Genomic DNA, 19,358 nt, shown 5'->3' with positions numbered 1-19,358 from the left:
TTTTGGGCCAAAACGCCTTAGAAAATACAGACGCACAGGCACTTGGGTGACAGGCAGTAAAACTGGAAAACCTGACACAGACTATCAGATTGAGCTAGCTTTGGGTGTATTTATATATGAAGGACTAATCGAAAGTGTTTTTCATTAAAAATACAGGGACGGGTTTAGTTATAGGAATGACGTCACCATTACGTCATATTTACTTCCGTTGTGTGGAAAATTCTCAACAAAAAAAAAATGTTCTTATGATTGATAGACATGTTTTCACATGCTCAATACACTGTAAATCAAAACTATCATTATTCCTGAAACTTTTATACCTTAAGTATCTATTCTTGCTTGATTTATCATTTAGAGTAGAGATTAAAGCATAAACCGCTGCCCTATAGTTGAAAGGTCATTTTGGAAGATCTGTCATGGCGGACGGTGCAATTTTTAGAGTTTGTTTTTCAAGTGGAGTGATTTTTCTTAGGAATAACTTGACCCCCCCTTTTTAATTGGCTTAAAAGGTAATTTAAAGCTTGTACTTTAAGAATATATGTGGTTATCATAGCCTGCATTCGCTCGAAATGCCTTTAAATGTTGTCTGAAAATTATAATTTTACATTGAATTAAATAGGGAATAACAATGGTGGTGTGTAACCTATAGCTGAAAAAACATCACCAAAATACCACCAGTGTTGACCTATGACTTCCGCGAATCATAAACCTCCATAGCAAGACAGCCAGCCTTCCAATGCTGATGGTTTTCATGCACTGGTACTCTCACATCTTGACAAGAACTAGATAAGGCAAGATAAGAAGACATTTATTACCAAAATGTATTTTTTGGCCTCTGTTTGATTTATTCAGATTTCTTTACACTCATAGCACCCAAGATTAGATGCAAGATATCAGCAGGTGAAAGCTTCTAACTGGTGGTTGACTTTAAAGTTTGATTAATGTTGGAAAAATGTAAAAAAGCAACAACATTAATCCTGGTAGGACATTCGGGAGAGTTAGCATATTGACATTGCATGTTCTTGTATAGAGAGTCCAGTACCAGCATATTGACATTGCATGTTCTTGTACAGAAAGTCCAATACCAGCATAATGGCATTGTTTGTTCTTGTACAGAGAGTCCAGTACCAGCATATTGACATTGCATGTTCTTGTACAGAGAGTCCAGTACCAGCATAATGGCATTGTTTGTTCTTGTACAGAGAGTCCAGTACCAGCATAATGGCATTGTTTGTTCTTGTACAGAGAGTCCAGTACCAGCATAATGGCATTGTTTATACTTGTACAGAGAGTCCAGTACCATCATAATGGCATTGTTTGTTCTTGTACAGAGAGTCCAATACCAGCATAATGGCATTGTATGTTCTTGTACAGAGAGTCCAGTACCAGCATAATGGCATTGTTTGTTCTTGTACAGAGAATTGAGTACCAGCATAATGGCATTGTTTGTTCTTGTACAGAGAGTCCAATACCAGCATAATGACATTGTATGTTCTTGTACAGAGAGTCCAGTACCAGCATAATGGCATTGTATGTTCTTGTACAGAGAGTCCAGTACCAGCATAATGGCATTGTTTGTTCTTGTACAGAGAGTCCAGTACCAGCATAATGGCATTGTATGTTCTTGTACAGAGAGTCCAGTACCAGCATAATGGCATTGTATGTTCTTGTACAGAGAGTCCTGTACCAGCATAATGGCATTGTTTGTTCTTGTACAGAGAGTCCAGTACCAGCATAATGGCATTGTTTGTTCTTGTACAGAGAGTCCAGTACCAGCATAATGGCATTGTTTGTTCTTGTACAGAGAGTCCAGTACCAGCATAATGGCATTGTTTGTTCTTGTACAAAGAGTCCAGTACCAGCATAATGGCATTGTTTGTTCTTGTACAGAGAGTCCAGTACCAGCATAATGGCATTGTTTGTTCTTGTACAGAGAGTCCAGTACCAGCATAATGGCATTGTATGTTCTTGTACAGAGAGTCCAGTACCAGCATAATGGCATTGTATGTTCTTGTACAGAGAGTCCAATACCAGCATAATGGCATTGTTTGTTCTTGTACAGAGAGTCCAGTACCAGCATAATGGCATTGTTTATACTTGTACAGAGAGTCCAGTACCATCATAATGGCATTGTTTGTTCTTGTACAGAGAGTCCAATACCAGCATAATGGCATTGTATGTTCTTGTACAGAGAGTCCAGTACCAGCATAATGGCATTGTTTGTTCTTGTACAGAGAATCGAGTACCAGCATAATGGCATTGTTTGTTCTTGTACAGAGAGTCCAATACCAGCATAATGACATTGTATGTTCTTGTACAGAGAGTCCAGTACCAGCATAATGGCATTGTATGTTCTTGTACAGAGAGTCCAGTACCAGCATAATGGCATTGTTTGTTCTTGTACAGAGAGTCCAGTACCAGCATAATGGCATTGTATGTTCTTGTACAGAGAGTCCAGTACCAGCATAATGGCATTGTATGTTCTTGTACAGAGAGTCCTGTACCAGCATAATGGCATTGTTTGTTCTTGTACAGAGAGTCCAGTACCAGCATAATGGCATTGTTTGTTCTTGTACAGAGAGTCCAGTACCAGCATAATGGCATTGTTTGTTCTTGTACAGAGAGTCCAGTACCAGCATAATGGCATTGTTTGTTCTTGTACAAAGAGTCCAGTACCAGCATAATGGCATTGTTTGTTCTTGTACAAAGAGTCCAGTACCAGCATAATGACATTGTTTGTTCTTGTACAGAGAGTCCAGTACCAGCATAATGGCATTGTTTGTTCTTGTACAGAGAGTCCAGTACCAGCATAATGGCATTGTTTGTTCTTGTACAGAGAGTCCAGTACCAGCATAATGGCATTGTTTGTTCTTGTACAGAGAGTCCAGTACCAGCATAATGGCATTGTATGTTTTTGTACAAAGAGTCCAATACCAGGATATTGCCATTGTTTGTTCTTGTACAGAGAGTCCAGTACCAGCATAATGGCATTGTATGTTCTTGTACAGAGAGTCCAGTACCAGCATAATGGCATTGTATGTTCTTGTACAGAGAGTCCAGTACCAGCATAATGGCATTGTTTGTTCTTGTACAGAGAGTCCAGTACCAGCATAATGGCATTGTTTGTTCTTGTACAGAGAGTCCAGTACCAGCATAATGGCATTGTTTGTTCTTGTACAGAGAGTCCAGTACCAGCATAATGGCATTGTATGTTTTTGTACAAAGAGTCCAATACCAGGATATTGCCATTGTTTGTTCTTGTACAGAGAGTCCAGTACCAGCATAATGGCATTGTATGTTCTTGTACAGAGAGTCCAGTACCAGCATAATGGCATTGTATGTTCTTGTACAGAGAGTCCAGTACCAGCATAATGGCATTGTTTGTTCTTGTACAGAGAGTCCAGTACCAGCATAATGGCATTGTATGTTCTTGTACAGAGAGTCCAGTACCAGCATAATGGCATTGTTTGTTCTTGTACAGAGAGTCCAGTACCAGCATAATGGCATTGTTTGTTCTTGTACAGAGAGTCCAGTACCAGCATAATGGCATTGTTTGTTCTTGTACAGAGAGTCCAGTACCAGCATAATGACATTGTTTGTTCTTGTACAGAGAGTCCAGTACCAGCATAATGGCATTGTATGTTCTTGTACAGAGAGTCCAGTACCAGCATAATGGCATTGTATGTTCTTGTACAGAGAGTCCAGTACCAGCATAATGGCATTGTTTGTTCTTGTACAGAGAGTCCAGTACCAGCATAATGACATTGTTTGTTCTTGTACAGAGAGTCCAGTACCAGCATAATGACATTGTTTGTTCTTGTACAGAGAGTCCAGTACCAGCATAATGGCATTGTTTGTTCTTGTACAAAGAGTCCAGTACCAGCATAATGACATTGTTTGTTCTTGTACAAAGAGTCCAGTACCAGCATAATGGCATTGTTTGTTCTTGTACAGAGAGTCCAGTACCAGCATAATGGCATTGTTTGTTCTTGTACAGAGAGTCCAGTACCAGCATAATGGCATTGTTTGTTCTTGTACAGAGAGTCCAGTACCAGCATAATGACATTGTTTGTTCTTGTACAGAGAGTCCAGTACCAGCATAATGGCATTGTTTGTTTTTGTACAAAGAGTCCAATACCAGGATATTGCCATTGTATGTTTTTGTACAAAGAGTCCAGTACCAGCATAATGACATTGTATGTACAAATTACAGAATGTCCAGTACCAGCATAATGCCATTGTATGTTATTGTATGGAGTACCAGCATATCGGCATTGTATGTTCTTGAACAGAGAGAATAGTACCAGCATATTGGCATTGTATGTTCTTGTATAGAGAGTCCAGTACCAGCATAATGACATTGTATGTTTTTGTATAGAGAGTCCTGTACCAACATAATGACATTGTATGTTCTTGTATAGAGAGTACAGTACCAGCATAATGGCATTATGTGGTCTTGTACAGAGAGTCCAGTACCAGCATAATGGCATTGTATGTAATTGTATAGAGTCCAGTACCAGCATAATGACATTGTATGTTATTGTATAGAGTCCAGTACCAACATAATGACATTGTATGTTATTGTATAGAGTCCAGTACCAGCATAATGACATTGTATGTTATTGTATAGAGTCCAGTACCAGCATAATGACATTGTATGTTATTGTATAGAGTCCAGTACCAGCATAATGACATTGTATGTTATTGTATAGAGTCCAGTACCAGCATAATGACATTGTATGTTATTGTATAGAGTCCAGTACCAGCATAATGACATTGTATGTTATTGTATAGAGTCCAGTACCAGCATAATGGCATTATGTAAGTTCTTGTATAGAGTGTCAAGTACCAGCATATTGACATTATATGTTCTTGTATAGAGAGTCCAGTACCAGCATATTGGCATTTATGTTCTTGTATAGAGTGTCAAATACCAGCATATTGCCATTATATGTTCTTGTAGAGAATGTGCATTTGTAACATTTACTTGTATGTGTTATTTGAAGTGTGAGTATGTGATATTTTATCAAATTTACAGGATTGTCATACAATAGTTGTTGTTGTGTCACTTGAAAACCTGATAAAGATAATACTTTTGGCAGCAAAAAAAAGCAAATCCTTGTGGAGATAATAAGTGAAGTTTTTATTAACCAATCAAGATGATGTAATTATAATTACACTTCAACTTCCATTCCTTAAATGAAGGGCCTTTAGGCAATTGCGATTTTTTTTCAAATGAGCGCAACATCTGCAGATATGTTCCGATCGTGAATCATCGCGCATTAATATATATAACTGTTTGTTTTGTATCATCAGGCTACTAAATTGTTTAGTTATAATTTTTGTCTTTAGTGTTTCAATTTTACGTTAAAAGGGATTTTATTAGGGACTACCTAAGTCGGTAGTAATAAAAAAGAAGAAGAAATAATTAGCTTTTGGTGTAAACATAAAAAATGAATTGTTTGATTGATATGTCATTATCGGGGATATGATCACAGTTGCATTTATACCCAATAATGACATCAATCAAGCAATTCATTCCTTAATGGAGTGGTGAATCACCCCCAGTAACTTAAGAGTTATGCCCCTTTTACATTAAATGACATTTGCAGACAATAAATTTAGTATGTATCATCCAATCATCCTTAAACTTGGTAACAGTGTTTGTGATCATGGTGTCTTTGTTGGTCAAGTTTGATCATGGGATAGGTCACCTTAGTAATTTAAGAGTTTTGCCCCTGTTACATTTATTAAGTTTATAAACATTTATAAATTGGCAGATAGTGACTTCAGTTTCGTTATCCCATCATAAAGAAACATTTTGCCCACAGTGTTTATGGGCATAATTTCTTGGTTAAGTTTGATTGGGAGGTGAATCGCCGTATAACTCCAGAGTTGCACCCCTTTCACATTACAATACAGTTGCCTTACTTTATTATTTGGGTTTATTATAATAATTTACTATTAAGTTTCCCACCTGTTACATTAAAAATGATTCTGAATTTTGGGTGCTCTAAACAAGCAACCCATTTAATTTCACTAAATTTTAGACTTAGTTTAGTTTTAAGTTTAGTTTTGAATTTCTGAAGGTTTAAATTGTAGCTGATATCTTTATATTAATGAAGACAACAAATGTCCTGCTCTCAACCAAACCAATTAGCTTTCACAGATTTAAACCCAAAAGCAACTTTATCATTCAAAAGGTCATTTAAATCCCCACAATGGTCAGTGGTGTAGGTTCAGTTGCTTCACCTAGCTCAGGGTTTTGTTACTGATGTAACACAGATGGATAGGAATCACAGTGTCGATGAAAATAAGGATTGGGAGGGATAGATGCTCTTGGCTCCCTGGGGTTTTACACAGATACCTCTAGTTTATTTTAATAATAAAATCCTTTTTAATGATAAGCAGTAATGGATTATAATGTAGCTTCTGTAATAAACTCCAGAAACTTCAGGGTTTTGTTTGGTTAGTTGTAATGTTTCTGGTCTATACGAAGTGACAGTGTACATAGATGTGGAGGTAATAATGTACGGAATAGAAAAATACAAAGGTTTGTGCAACTTTTTTGAAAGTTTTGTATTTTTCAATTTTTAAAATACATTAAAACTATTTCTTTTCCTTCATATTATGACATATTGCAAAGTACTGTTAATTTTCATATGAAATTATCTTTTTCATTTTTGTTACACCAAAATTTGGAATTTTGAAACGTTGTACCACAGTGCTACCACTGATAGTGTTTTTTTCAAGTTGTTTGTGAGACTTACATTTAGAAGATAAGATAAATCAATTTCCATTAATCTTTTATATTTCTTGGGAAAGCACTGAAGTTTGAAGCCATTTAGATATTATGCAATAAAGATTATTTTCGGAAGAAATTATCTGAAATTCATATTTTAAAGAATTCAAAAGCTGGTTCTAAAGCCTTGGGTTTATTACAGAAAAATAATTAAATTAATGGAATCAATCCCATCTTTCTAAACCTGATGAATTTATTTTGACAGCTCATTGAAAAACTTTTTGAAATTGCTGGTAATTTTAAAATTTTAATGTTAACCTAATGTTCAAAAAACATTTTCTGAGGAACTTTTTGAAACATCGTAAACATTGTAGTGAAAGGTTTTTGGTGCTTAACTTTAAGGCTTAAAGCCAGGGAAGCTCAATTCCAATGTGCACTGTTATACCATATCTTGGTAGTAATGCCTTGAAGTAGTTTCTACCAACTCTTGGCCAAATTTTAGTAGTCACTTACAAAATTCATCACACCCTGACTGAAAAAGTAGCCATGATAAGGGGTCAGGATGTAATGTAATTATTTTTTTTACAGCAATAACAGTAGCGACAGCAGCACTTACGCCATCTTTATTATCATTACCATGACAAAAATATCATAATCATCATGATTGTCATCATCATCATCATCATCATCATCATCATCATCATCATCATCATCATCATCATCGTCAGCAGCAGCAGCAGCAGCAGCATATAAATTATAATAAAACAATCTTTATTAAGTCACCAAGAATGACAGTGCCATTGGTAGTGTCAGGAAGGCATGATGATGATGATGATGATGATGATGATGATGATGATGATGATGATGATGATGATGATGATGATGATGGTGGTGGTGGTGGTGGTGGTGGTGGTGGTGGTGGTGGTGGTGATGATGATAATGATGGTGGTGGTGATGATGATGATGATGATGATGATGATGATGATGATGATGATGATGATGATGATGATGACGATCATGACGATCATGATGATTATGATATTTTTGTCATGGTAATTTTAGGTTAAACACTATCATTACTTGTCAAAACCAAAATACTGTGTAATCCAGTGCTCTAATGATAATGGCAAGAGAAAGAAACATTTTAAATATCCAAAAGAAGAAAATCAGTCAGGCTTCACGTTATATTTTATAAAATGGCGGTTTTTAACTTTGGTTTTTAAAATTGCGGTCTGAATTGGTGTAACTTGATGCTTTATCACATGACTGCTATATGTGATCCTACTAAATATATCATCAATACTTTTTTCTGTGAACATCATATCCGCTGCATTTGCAATTTTGTCTATATTGTTCAGGTAAAATGGTATTTTTCTTTGCAAATCAGCATACATGTAGTTTAAGGTACAAGCTACTAATCCTAGGCATTATTTTATGTATGTGTAAGTGAACGGATATGGGAGGATCATTTAAACTTTCCAGGCCTTTAAGATAACTTCTCTGGCTTTAATAAAGATAACTTTCCTGGCTTAAAGATAACTTCCCCTGGCTTTAAGATTACTTCCCTGGCTTTAAATTAACTTCCTTCACTTTAAATTAACTTCCCTGGCCTTAAGATAACTTTTCTGGCTTTAAGATACATTTCCTGACTTTAAGATACATTTCCTGACTTTAAGATTACTTCCCTGGCTTTAAAATAACTTCCCTGGCTTTAAAATAACTTCCCTGGCTTTAAAATAACTTCCCTGGCTTTAAGATAACTTTCCTTGCTTTAAGATAGCTGCCTTGGGTTTAAGATCAATCTCAAGAAATGTAGTGGCAACTGGAGGAAATTCTGAACATTAATTTTTAGTTAAGAAACTTTTAAAGAATATTTATCATATCTATGACATGATTACGATCATGTGTTTCTTGCAAATTATTTTGTGTCCTAGTTCAAGGTCCTATTTTCAAAACATGCATTTGGCAAAAATCGTAAAAGAGACTGATAAATTGTTTTCCAGCTGTTGTTTTGTTTTGGGTTTCAAGCTTAATTAGTTTCTAGATTTCAAATGATTCAGCAAAGACATATTTTCAAGGAATAGTTCATTCACATTATTAACAATTTACTTCTTCCATTCTCCTCCAATTTTACCAGTTGCTCTCTCTGTCTGTGGTCTGCCTTTTGTTTTTCTCCTATTCTTCCAGTGCCTATGTCTCTCTGCAGTCTGCCTCTTGTTGACCGGAGGTTCAAGATGGTCAGGCAATCTCTGAGTGGTCACTTGAGGACCTCTTCTTTGCCTAATGACCCTTGCAATATTGGAGTAACCATAAATCACACTGACCACTCCAGCCGTACTGACCACTTCCTGGGTTCGTATTCCCTAGCCATTTAGAGGCTCATCAAAACTGCCTTTGTCACTGGTGTACCCTCTTGGCTGAAAATAAAGGCCATATTGAAGAGTCCACTTTGACCAATTACAGTCTGAAACTTGATACAAGTTTTATATCCCTAAAATGAGAATCCTTATGTTTTACTAGGGCAGGACCTGCTTTAATCTGGAAGTGTCCACTGGTTGGAATTTAATGGACTTGGTCATAAAGGTTTATGGTTTTGGCACACTGGCTAGGTTTCTGATGTTTTTTCAGCACTTTGCACAGTACTCAATAGCCACATAAAGTAGCTATTAATGTCCATTTAGTAGTTTAGCAGTCTTTGGCATAAATAATTTAAGAGTTTTTTCTCATTAGGATGAATGTGATCAGTTGGCCATTGTATTTTCATCTTATAAATATGGTCACCTTCCTTTGAAAAATACAGTATCATAGTATTTGTGATGTTTAAATTTTGATTTGAGAATTTGATGGTTTTGATATTAAAGATTTAAGTGTTTAATACTTGAATGCAAAGTGTGTCTCCAATTTTATGGGTGTCCAAATTCAGACAAGGGCTCCTGATGGTGAAATTTTAGATTACAATCTTGCAAGAAATCTGAAATACCATTAACATATTAATACTAATATCTCTGGCCAGCCTTGCCCCAAAGGGATAGGAAATTAGTCAAAAGTCCATGACATGGTGATATTAAGAGAAAAATGAAATTGTGATTGACAGGCTGGGTGTTAGGGGAATTATGGATGAAAAATGTCCACTTTCACAGCTGTTCAGTGGATGGGACCACACATCGTAACCACCTTCAAACACCTGCATGAAAATATTGAAAAAAATTGGCTATAAAATCAACAAGAAATATATCATTATAAAGATTTTTCATTTCAAGGTAGTATACAAAATGTTTTGCTCTTATCTTTTGTTAAGCTTGTCTTGTTTTTTGAAGAAAAAATGTTGTTGTAATTTGTTATGGCCATGATGTCATTTTCAAGGTTGACCTTCAAGGCCATAAAAACAAATCAATAAAACAATATGTGAAATGAAAATTAGTACACATGTTGCCAACGACAATTTGCAAATGTATAACAAGGCTGTTAACTCTGGCTTTACTTATTGTTTTGTATACCGTAGCAAGGCCGTTAACTCTGGCTTTACTTATTGTTTTGTATACCGTAGCAAGGCCGTTAACTCTGGCTTTACTTATTGTTTTGTATACCGTAGCAATGCCGTTAACTCTGGCTTTACTTTTTGTTTTGTATACTGTAGCAATGCTGTTAACTCTGGCTTTACTTTTTGTTTTGTATACTGTAGCAATGGCGTTAACTCTGGCTTTCCTTTTTGTTTTGTATACCGTAGCAAGGCCGTTAACTCTGGCTTTACTTTTTGTTTTGTATACCGTAGCAAGGCCAGTAGCTCTGGCTTTTATAATTGTTGAGTTATCCCCCTTGTTTAACTTGAAAAAGAAAAAAAGAGACAAGCATTGGTGTTTCCTATGCAGAACTCATGATTTAAAGCTGCACTCTCACAGATTGACCATTTTAACTACTTTTTTATTTTTTGTCTTGGAAAGAGCAAATTTTTGTGTAAATAAGTGCAAATCGATGATATAAGATTGCTGACAAAAAATCAGATCGTAGATATTCATATTTCTGTTCGAAAATTAATGTTTTATGGCTGAAACCGTTACAAACGGTTTAAGAAAAATGCATAAAATATCAATTTTTGAACTGATATATAAAAATCTGCGATCTGATTTTTTGTCAGCAGTCTGGTTTCCATGGATTTTCGCAAAAACTAGCTTGTGCCAAGACAAAAAATAAGTTTTAAGAATGATATTTTCTGAATGGTCCAAGGTTTAAATACTTAAAATTTTAGAAGCGTTTTGATTAAATATTGTTGTCATTTTCTGTGAGAAATCAAGAAAAACTGACAGTTTTTGTATCTAAAAAAGAAACATTATGATGAAGATTTGTTTTCTTGTTTGAAAGTTATAATGAGTTTGTCAAAATAGCAATGAGGGAAAGCGGTCTGTTGAAGCTTGGGTGTTTTTCTCATCTAAAACATATTAACGTTGAGATGATTTTTTCATTATATATTGCTTGGGCATATTAAATTGTATGAAGTGCACCCGAAAATGATTCCAGCATCAAGGAAATTCTGCTTTATGATACTTATATAACACATGCAAAGATCGTTTAGCACCTTTTTTGTACGGAATGAAACCCCTATGTTAACTCCCGCGGGAAAAACCACATTTGAGATGAGCGTTTGAATGATGATGATATATGCCTCATAGGAAAAGAAAATAAATCGTTCCAAGAGGCAATGAGGTTATTATGATGACTTTTGCAGTTGTGGAATTTTTATGCGAATGTTGTGTCGATCAAACTCAGGAAAAAACAAGTTGGCATTGCTTGAAGAAATTGTGTTCCATTAGGCAACCGAAAGTCAGAAAGTTGGTAATACTGGCTGGATGCTTTTGAACAGATAAATAGGGGAATAAAACCCAAACAAGATGAAAGAAGATGGTGAAATAACATTAATTAGAATAAATTGATGATTTGCTTAACAGATAAAATTCAGTTTAAGCTCATATTTTTATTTATGCTGTCTTTAAATCAGTGATGCACCAAAGCTTACAAAGGGATGTTTTAGTCAGCCATTTCTCACATGCTTTGATCTGACATCATAAAATTAATTTTAGGACTGGATTTTTCGTTACGCAAATTAAAAGCAACAATTAATATCACAACCAGGTATCTGCGTTCATCATAAAATATTGGTAACATTCATTGCATACCAATTTTTATGGGCTCTCTTTGAGGCTAATAACTGGTGACATTCTATTTTAATTACAAAATTATTATTTTCGTAAACACACACGTTGTCAACAATATACTTATTAACGTCTTGCACAGAGAAAAAATAAGCCACATTACATTATAATCGCAAAAAGAGCACACTCAAAATGTAAAAGTAATGACTATTCAAATTACTTCCCTTTGTTAATCAAGCTCCATTAACGTGACTTTCTTGTGAGCGTCTTTCATGCAGCAAATGCTATGTTAGTGGCATGCCAGTTTTGTTTTACAGAATTGTTAATAACTGTACCCATATGGACATTTTGTTAGGGATTTTTTTTTTCAATTTCGGAGTTTATAACCTGCCTTTAATTATTCTGGAGGCTCATAATCGTTTTTGAATGAATGCTATATCATTCTCATAATGTAAAAAAAAATTGTTTGATATTATGGACAGTTTTTGTTATGATAGAAGTTTTTTATGATGGAGAGAAAAAAATGCACTGTAATGCATAAAATTACAGTAATATTTGAATTTACATGGGTCTGGGTTTATGGGATTGCGCTGACTCCCTTAAACTGTACATTATCTATCCCTGAAGAGATACTGAAACGGTTGAGATAATTATTGTCTGAATTTCATATTTTCCGGCTGTAAATCATATATATTACGACTATAAACCGGGGCGGAACGACTCTGAGCCATGTGATAAATGTGCAGATAAATATATTTTTGTAAAAGTTGTTTTAAGACTCTTCAGTTTTTTCTACATTTTAATATGAAAAAATAAAGTGGATAATGTTTTAAGATGTTGTTTATGCATTATTTCAATTTTTATGAGCCATTATGTGGATAATGCATTTTGGATATGATGACTTTACATCAAGCATTTTTTATGCTCAAGATACAGTGGGCAGATGCTGAAGGCTACACAGTTTTTAAATATTACTTTATTCAAATTCGGTACATTTAAGAATAAAATGAATCTTTAAAAATGTGAGTGACTGTTTTGGCATTACTCAATTTGCTTTTTCTGATCTCTTTAACAAAGTTGTGTCTTCTGGTCTCTATTTCCATAATAAGGGAAGTGCTGCATTAAATTGTTTTCAAGAAACAAACAACTAGAACAAACAAATAAAGCTGATTTCTCTTAAAATCTTAGGACTGTCTCAGATTAGGCTGACAAAAGCCAAGGATTTCTGTTGACTGCCACTTGGCGGGGACAATATGTTGAGTGACAGAGGTAATGGAATGTAAATGTCTGTTTCCTTTCTTTCCTCCATCCTTCTTAATGATGATAAATGGGGTTTTAATCGGCCATTTTGGTCAATTCTGATCCATTTACATTGATTTTCCAATGTATTCTTGTAGTTTTCCTCTCTGCAACATGTTTTGCTTCTTTTGGAAGAAAGATTATTCAAGCAATTATACATTGTTACTAATGTAATGTTGGTTAACACAAAAGAAAACAAAATCTATAATGTCAACTGCATAAAGTAACAAAAGTAACTGTAACTGCTAAAACATTATTCAGCAACCTTAGTTGTATCCAGACGCGTAGCTAGGGCCAATTTGGGATTATGTAGATCGATGCCTGGGGGTATATCAACCTCTTCACCCCCAACCACCCTTCAGTTTGTATTTCAAATTCAGCGGTTTTGGTATGACAAAAACTTTGACGTGTCAAAATTTCACTACGCCACTGTGTATTGGGTACAGTCAGCTACACACCTGGTATTAAACTTTGATAAGTTGTCCACAAGCTATTTTGGTTAGTTTTGCTCATTCACATGATTTTATTGGTAAATATAAATAATTGGATATAATAATAATATTTACAAATCAATAAATATTTTGGCTAACTTTGACCAAAATAGAAGGATTAACCAGTCTAGTAATATTTGCTGCTGGTGATATTAATTATAACTGACAAAATAAGACGAAAAAAATAAATATTTAAAGGACACTGTAATTTTCTCTCTTTTTAAGGAGCTACCATATAAAGAAAAAAGGCCCACTTGAGACAGCAGTTCTAACAGCATTGTTTGTCAAACAACAACAACAACAACATAACAAAGTGTTCTGTTTAAAACTAAAAATATTTTGTAGCAGTTGGGTGCAAATAATATTGGAGGAATGTCCTCATGGACTTAAAACAGCATTTTAGAACCATTTTCAACTTAGGAATATTTTTCGGTACGTTTGTTGTCATGATAGGGAAGATTTCAAGAGATCCTACATCATTGTTTGTTCATAGATAGCCTTTTCAAGTGCCGAATTAGTTGTAATAATCCTCTGCATTTGTCCGGTATGGACTTTAAGATCATAAAAGTAAACACTTAAATGCATGCTAGTCAATTTAACATTATGTCATCATGTCTTTTAGCTTATTATCGTAAAATGAAGATTTAAAATTGAACTCAAATAGAAATATGACAGCTGTCAATATATTTCAGCTGATTTATAAGTTTAATGTATTTTTTATAATACACGGAAAAAATCCATATATTTAGGATGTTGCTGGCCAGGATTTTGGCACTTTATCTCAAACAGAATATTCAACTTTAAAAACAACTCTGTAAAAGATGAGTCCCTTAGAATATGATTATGTAGCATACTGGCAATACTTTACTTTGCTGAGTTGGACAGGAACAGAATATGGTACCCCGTTCTTTGGCGACAAAGACCAGATTCAGTGTTGTCATTTTGGAGGATTTACTAAGGTAGCCCCTTTCTCCATGGCAACATTCACCTGATCCATTGTTATTATTGATGGAAGGAATAGGGAGACCCCCCCCCCTCTTTCGGGCCATTACCCTGATCTGTTGTTATTGCACATTGGAACAGAGTTTTGATCTGGAATCCTGAAGTGTAGCTATTTAGCTTCTAGGTGAATTAAGGCAATTTTAGTAGTGTTTTCATAGACATGTTATTATGCCTGGTTACATGAGAATCGTGGAAACAAATTAACAAAACCTGGGAGCCTCCGTGATTTCAAAATGGGAGTTAACAGTTTAAAACAATTTTACAAAAATAAGCCTTGATCATAGGCTATTTATTTAATGTATTACATAATGAGTAACGTATTGGCGTTTATATTTCATTGGTTAATATTTGAAGGTATTGGGGAAATGCATTTAAATCGCCAGACACAGACTCAAGAATTTGTTATGAAAAAAAGCGTAGCCATTGTTAAAAACACAAAATATACTTTTAAGAAAACATTTGAGTGAAACAAGCAATTGTTTTGTCATAAATAGAATTATGCAAATATGCTTGTAAGGAGCCAAAATATTAAAATAAGAAATGATCTCCCTTGATGCTATTTAATGGAAACATGATTAGCCTCCCTTCTATTGGTGCTGGATGGTGAACTATTATTTAAAAGAGAACTTTGAAACTGAAACAAAATAAATTCTAAGAGAAAGTTGAATGATTACGGTGCTGAGTTTTCATGATATAAATTTGAAGTGATGGAGATACTCAAAAAAGGTAAAGTTTTGGGTAGCTTTGTAACTAAATTAAGACCTCAAATTGATATGTATATTAACTGCTGGTTTGTATCATAACAATAATTAGTTGTTTCATGGCTGGTATTACCATTAAATGTTAGAATTCACATGATTGAAGAATTAATTAATTATTTAGTAAGAAACTGATGTTTTTTCCTCAAACTACTGGCATGTTACGAATCTATCTTAGGGGGTATGCTTTGTAATCCTCTTTGTAAATAACTGCATGATTTAATGTGATGTCATTTTTAAGAGCCTTTGACAAATGGTTGCTCATCAGTCTTGGGATAAATATGTTTTTCCAGATAACTCCTGTAAGATCAGCTGGGAGGTGAGTAGGTTTTGGAATGGGGGCTTATTTATTTTGAGAGGATTCATTAGCTCGGGAATTAAGTGATTCTATGTTATCTTGCTAATGGCTCTTGTCTATGATAAAGATATATGTAAGGAATTATTATCTTGTTACAAATCATTAAAAGATCAACTGTTCTATAAGTCAATAAAGCAGTGTACTTCTTTACAGTTTTATTTATATTTCTGTAACTTTTTTTTCTCCAAATGGATTAATAATCTTTTAAGTACTTGCTTGTGTTTTTTTCTATTTATTCAAATGGTAACACCTCAAACAGCCTTCAGCGCAGCGAAAACATGCAGAAATTTTAAAATAAATATTCATAGTGATAAGACATTAGATTCCCATACAGTATATTGTTACTCAGTTTTCTCTCAAATTCTGTGTTTGGTTTTAAATGCTGACTTTTGTTTCCAAAACTTTCTATAAATGTTTCAAATGCTGATTTTTGATTCAAATTCTGTCTTTCCAAGTTTCAAATTCTGTCCTGCTGGCTCTTGTTTCAAATTCATCAAAAATGATTTGAATAATCAAGTACAAAAAATACAGAATACATACATAAATTGATGCAAAGAAAATAAATGAGCCAAAAGATATTTTAATGGACAAAAGTGACAGCAGCATATGGAGAGGGTACAAGATATTGAGGGTGAATGATTCTTATTCCAATAAATCTTTGGTTTATTGCTAATGAAGCATGTTCAACAAATGTTTGGAATTATTTCTGTGGCCTGCCATGATCATGACAGCTGCAGTATAAATGCAACAATAAACATGTCTTTCATATTGTTGTTCATTAAAAAATTGAATAAAATGTTTTACAAAATTAATGTGTTTCAATTAGGACAAAAACAATCATGTTTAGTTTATTTACTCTGTTGCATTATTTTTTTCATTTAACAAAAATAGATTTTGAAATAAAAATAAATAAATATTTTTTCCCCCATAATTCTTTAAATGCGCCTGAGAAACTAAAGATATGTTTTTCATGGCCTTAGTGCCTCCTTTTCAGGAAATAAAAAATTGAGTTTTTTATCAAAAGATGCAGTATTGACATAACAATGAACATTTAAGATGAATCATGTTGCCATGATGTTTAAGGAGACTGTTTTGTTGTTTCACAAGTCTACCTGAACAAACTCATGTGTCTAGTCCAGCTTCGCGATCACTAAGCCAGGGTACCCGTCTACCTGAACAAACTCATGTGTCTAGGCCAGCTTCGCGATCACTAAGCCAGGGTACTCATGTACATGTACTGGAATGATCACATGTGTCTAGTCCAGCTCTGCGACCACTAAGCCAGGGTACTCCTCCAGCTTCATGACAACCAAGCAAGGGTACCAAACTTCCTGGAGGAACCCATGTGGCTCTAAAAGCTTTGCAACCACTAAGCCAGGGTACCCGTCTACCGGAATGATCACATATGTCTACTCCAGCTTTGTGACCACTAAGCCAGGGTACTCCTCCAGCTTTGTGACAACCTAGCAAGGATACCAAACTTCCTGGAGGAACCCATGTGGCTCGTCCAGCTTTGCAACCGCTAAGTCAGAGAACGCCTCCAGCTTCCCACCACTAAGCCAGGGTACCCATCTACCCAAAGGGACCCAGGTGGCTTGTCCGTCTTTGCAACCACTTAGGCAGGGTACCCGTCTATGCAAAGGGACCAATGTGGCTTGTCCGTCTTTGCAACCACTAAGCCAGGGTACCCAGCTACCTGAAGGAACCCATGTGGCTTGTCCAGCTTCGCAACCACTATGCCAGGGTTCCCATCTACCAGAAAAAACCAATGTGACTTGTCCAGCATGGCGACCACTAAGCTAGGGTACCTGACTACCTGAAGGAACCCAGATGTCTTGTCTTCCTTGTGACCACTAAGCCAGGGTAACCATCTTCTCGAAGGAACCCATGTGTCTGATCCATTTTCGTGACCACTAAGCCAGGGTACCCAACTAACCGAAAAAATCCATGTGTCTTGTCCAGCTTCATAACCACTAAGCCAGGGTTCCCATCTTCCCGTAAAAAAACATGTGTCTTGTCCAGCTTTATGACCACTAAGCCAGGGTACTCATCTACCCGAAGAAACCAGGGTGTCTTGTCCAGCTTCGAGCCCACTATGTAGCCAGACTTACATGACTCCAGGACTGAAACTTTGCTCTGCGGTTTAAGTGGGACTCTACTCTGGGTTTAAAATATGCAAAGAAACTGTTAAAATCTGGTATGCATTCATTTTGATAGTGTTCGACCAATCTCTATACTATTTCATAGGAGTGTTAAATGTTGGTATCATTTGAAAGTGGTTTGTCACTGAATGGAAATGAATTACAATTCAAGTTGACAAACAAGTCTCTCAATGTTGTTGGTAATTTTGCTTTGTATTTTTATTCTAATATAGATATTTTGTAATAATCTATTTGTAAAAAATTCTCTATAAATAAATAATATTATGTATGCACCTGTGGAAAGAAAGATAACTGTGGAAAAACATATTTGATGAACTTTCAAGTTTTCTCCCTTAGATTAGGCAGTACATCTTTGTTTTCATTGAAAGACAACTATTTCAGTGTAAATCTTTGTGTACAATTGAGTAATGCCCCTTATATAAACTGCATAGAAAGCTTTAAGGATGTATCACCATTTGTGATGAAGATAGCGTTATGTCAACACCAATATCTATTTATTTGTAGATCCTTGTTTTAAACCAGTGATTGATTAAAATTTATATCTTTAATGCAAGAAAGGTTTCCAAGGTTTTCGATGTGATTAATCACATTCAAAGTAATGGATGTATTGCAAAACAATTTAGGTTGACTTCAGATGCTAATTCTAATTTACGATGCTGTGAGATGAGGTTTCCCATTCAGAGTACTTCTGTTCCCTATTTTAGTGCTAATCCATACCAAATAACAGACTGTTTCCCTGGAATCAATACATTGTTCTAGAGTGAAATAATGATGTAGAGGTCATGGCTTTACTGCTGTTACCATGGAAACAAAAATATTTTCACCATAATTGACAAGTAAAAAGCTGCTCTAATGTGTTAAAGTCTTGTTTCATTAAGGCTGGTTTCAAAATAAAGCAACTTGATTGCTGAAAGGCGAGTTCCCCAAGGAAACACTGAGATGTTTTACACCTTCAGAAAATTAAGAATCAAGGCCTGAAAAGTTACAGGAATAAAGAACTCCAAAACAGTCGTATTTCTTGAGAAAAATATGATATTTTGATCATTTCGAATGGTTTTCAAAATGTACTTATTTCCTGCAATTTACCATGCATGTGATTTGATCACAAACAGTTACCAGTTATTGTCCTATGCAATGTTCATGCCCTTAAACATTCACCTGGTCTATTTTCTGTGACAGGAACAAGGCAGTGTTGTGAGTCACCTTAACTCTAAACTAAAAAAAATGTATTTTTTTCTGATGGAAGCAACCCATTCCGCCATTTTAAAGACATTGACTTCATGCGTATCATGCGAAACACAGCCCAATCTTATACAGTGAGAGGTGCAAAAGATTTAAGTCACGTAATCACAATAAGTTGTTGTTATGCATTGTCAAACAGAAAAAAGGGCCTCAACCC

The 19,358-nt window shown here is 35.1% G+C and overlaps 1 protein-coding gene across 3 annotated transcripts in view; it reads left to right on the top strand.

Moving 5' to 3' along the window:
• LOC128213471 (inactive tyrosine-protein kinase transmembrane receptor ROR1-like) overlaps positions 1-19,358 on the top strand; it is a 155,780-nt gene that overhangs the window by 50,559 nt on the left and 85,863 nt on the right. The window contains exon 1 of one of the 3 annotated variants that reach the window (XM_052919198.1): positions 15,281-15,407. The exons of the other annotated variants lie outside the window; for them this stretch is intronic. Coding sequence (XP_052775158.1) covers positions 15,389-15,407 — 19 coding nt within the window. The 5' untranslated portion in view covers positions 15,281-15,388. Of the gene's footprint in view, positions 1-15,280; positions 15,408-19,358 lie in introns of those variants that run through there. 3 annotated transcript variants of the gene reach the window in all.

The sequence above is a fragment of the Mya arenaria genome, chromosome 13 (assembly GCF_026914265.1).
Source record: "Mya arenaria isolate MELC-2E11 chromosome 13, ASM2691426v1".
NCBI classification, from domain to species: domain Eukaryota; kingdom Metazoa; phylum Mollusca; class Bivalvia; order Myida; family Myidae; genus Mya; species Mya arenaria.
Note: the sequence above shows the minus strand (reverse complement) of the source record. Positions and strands in the feature narration are given on the sequence as shown.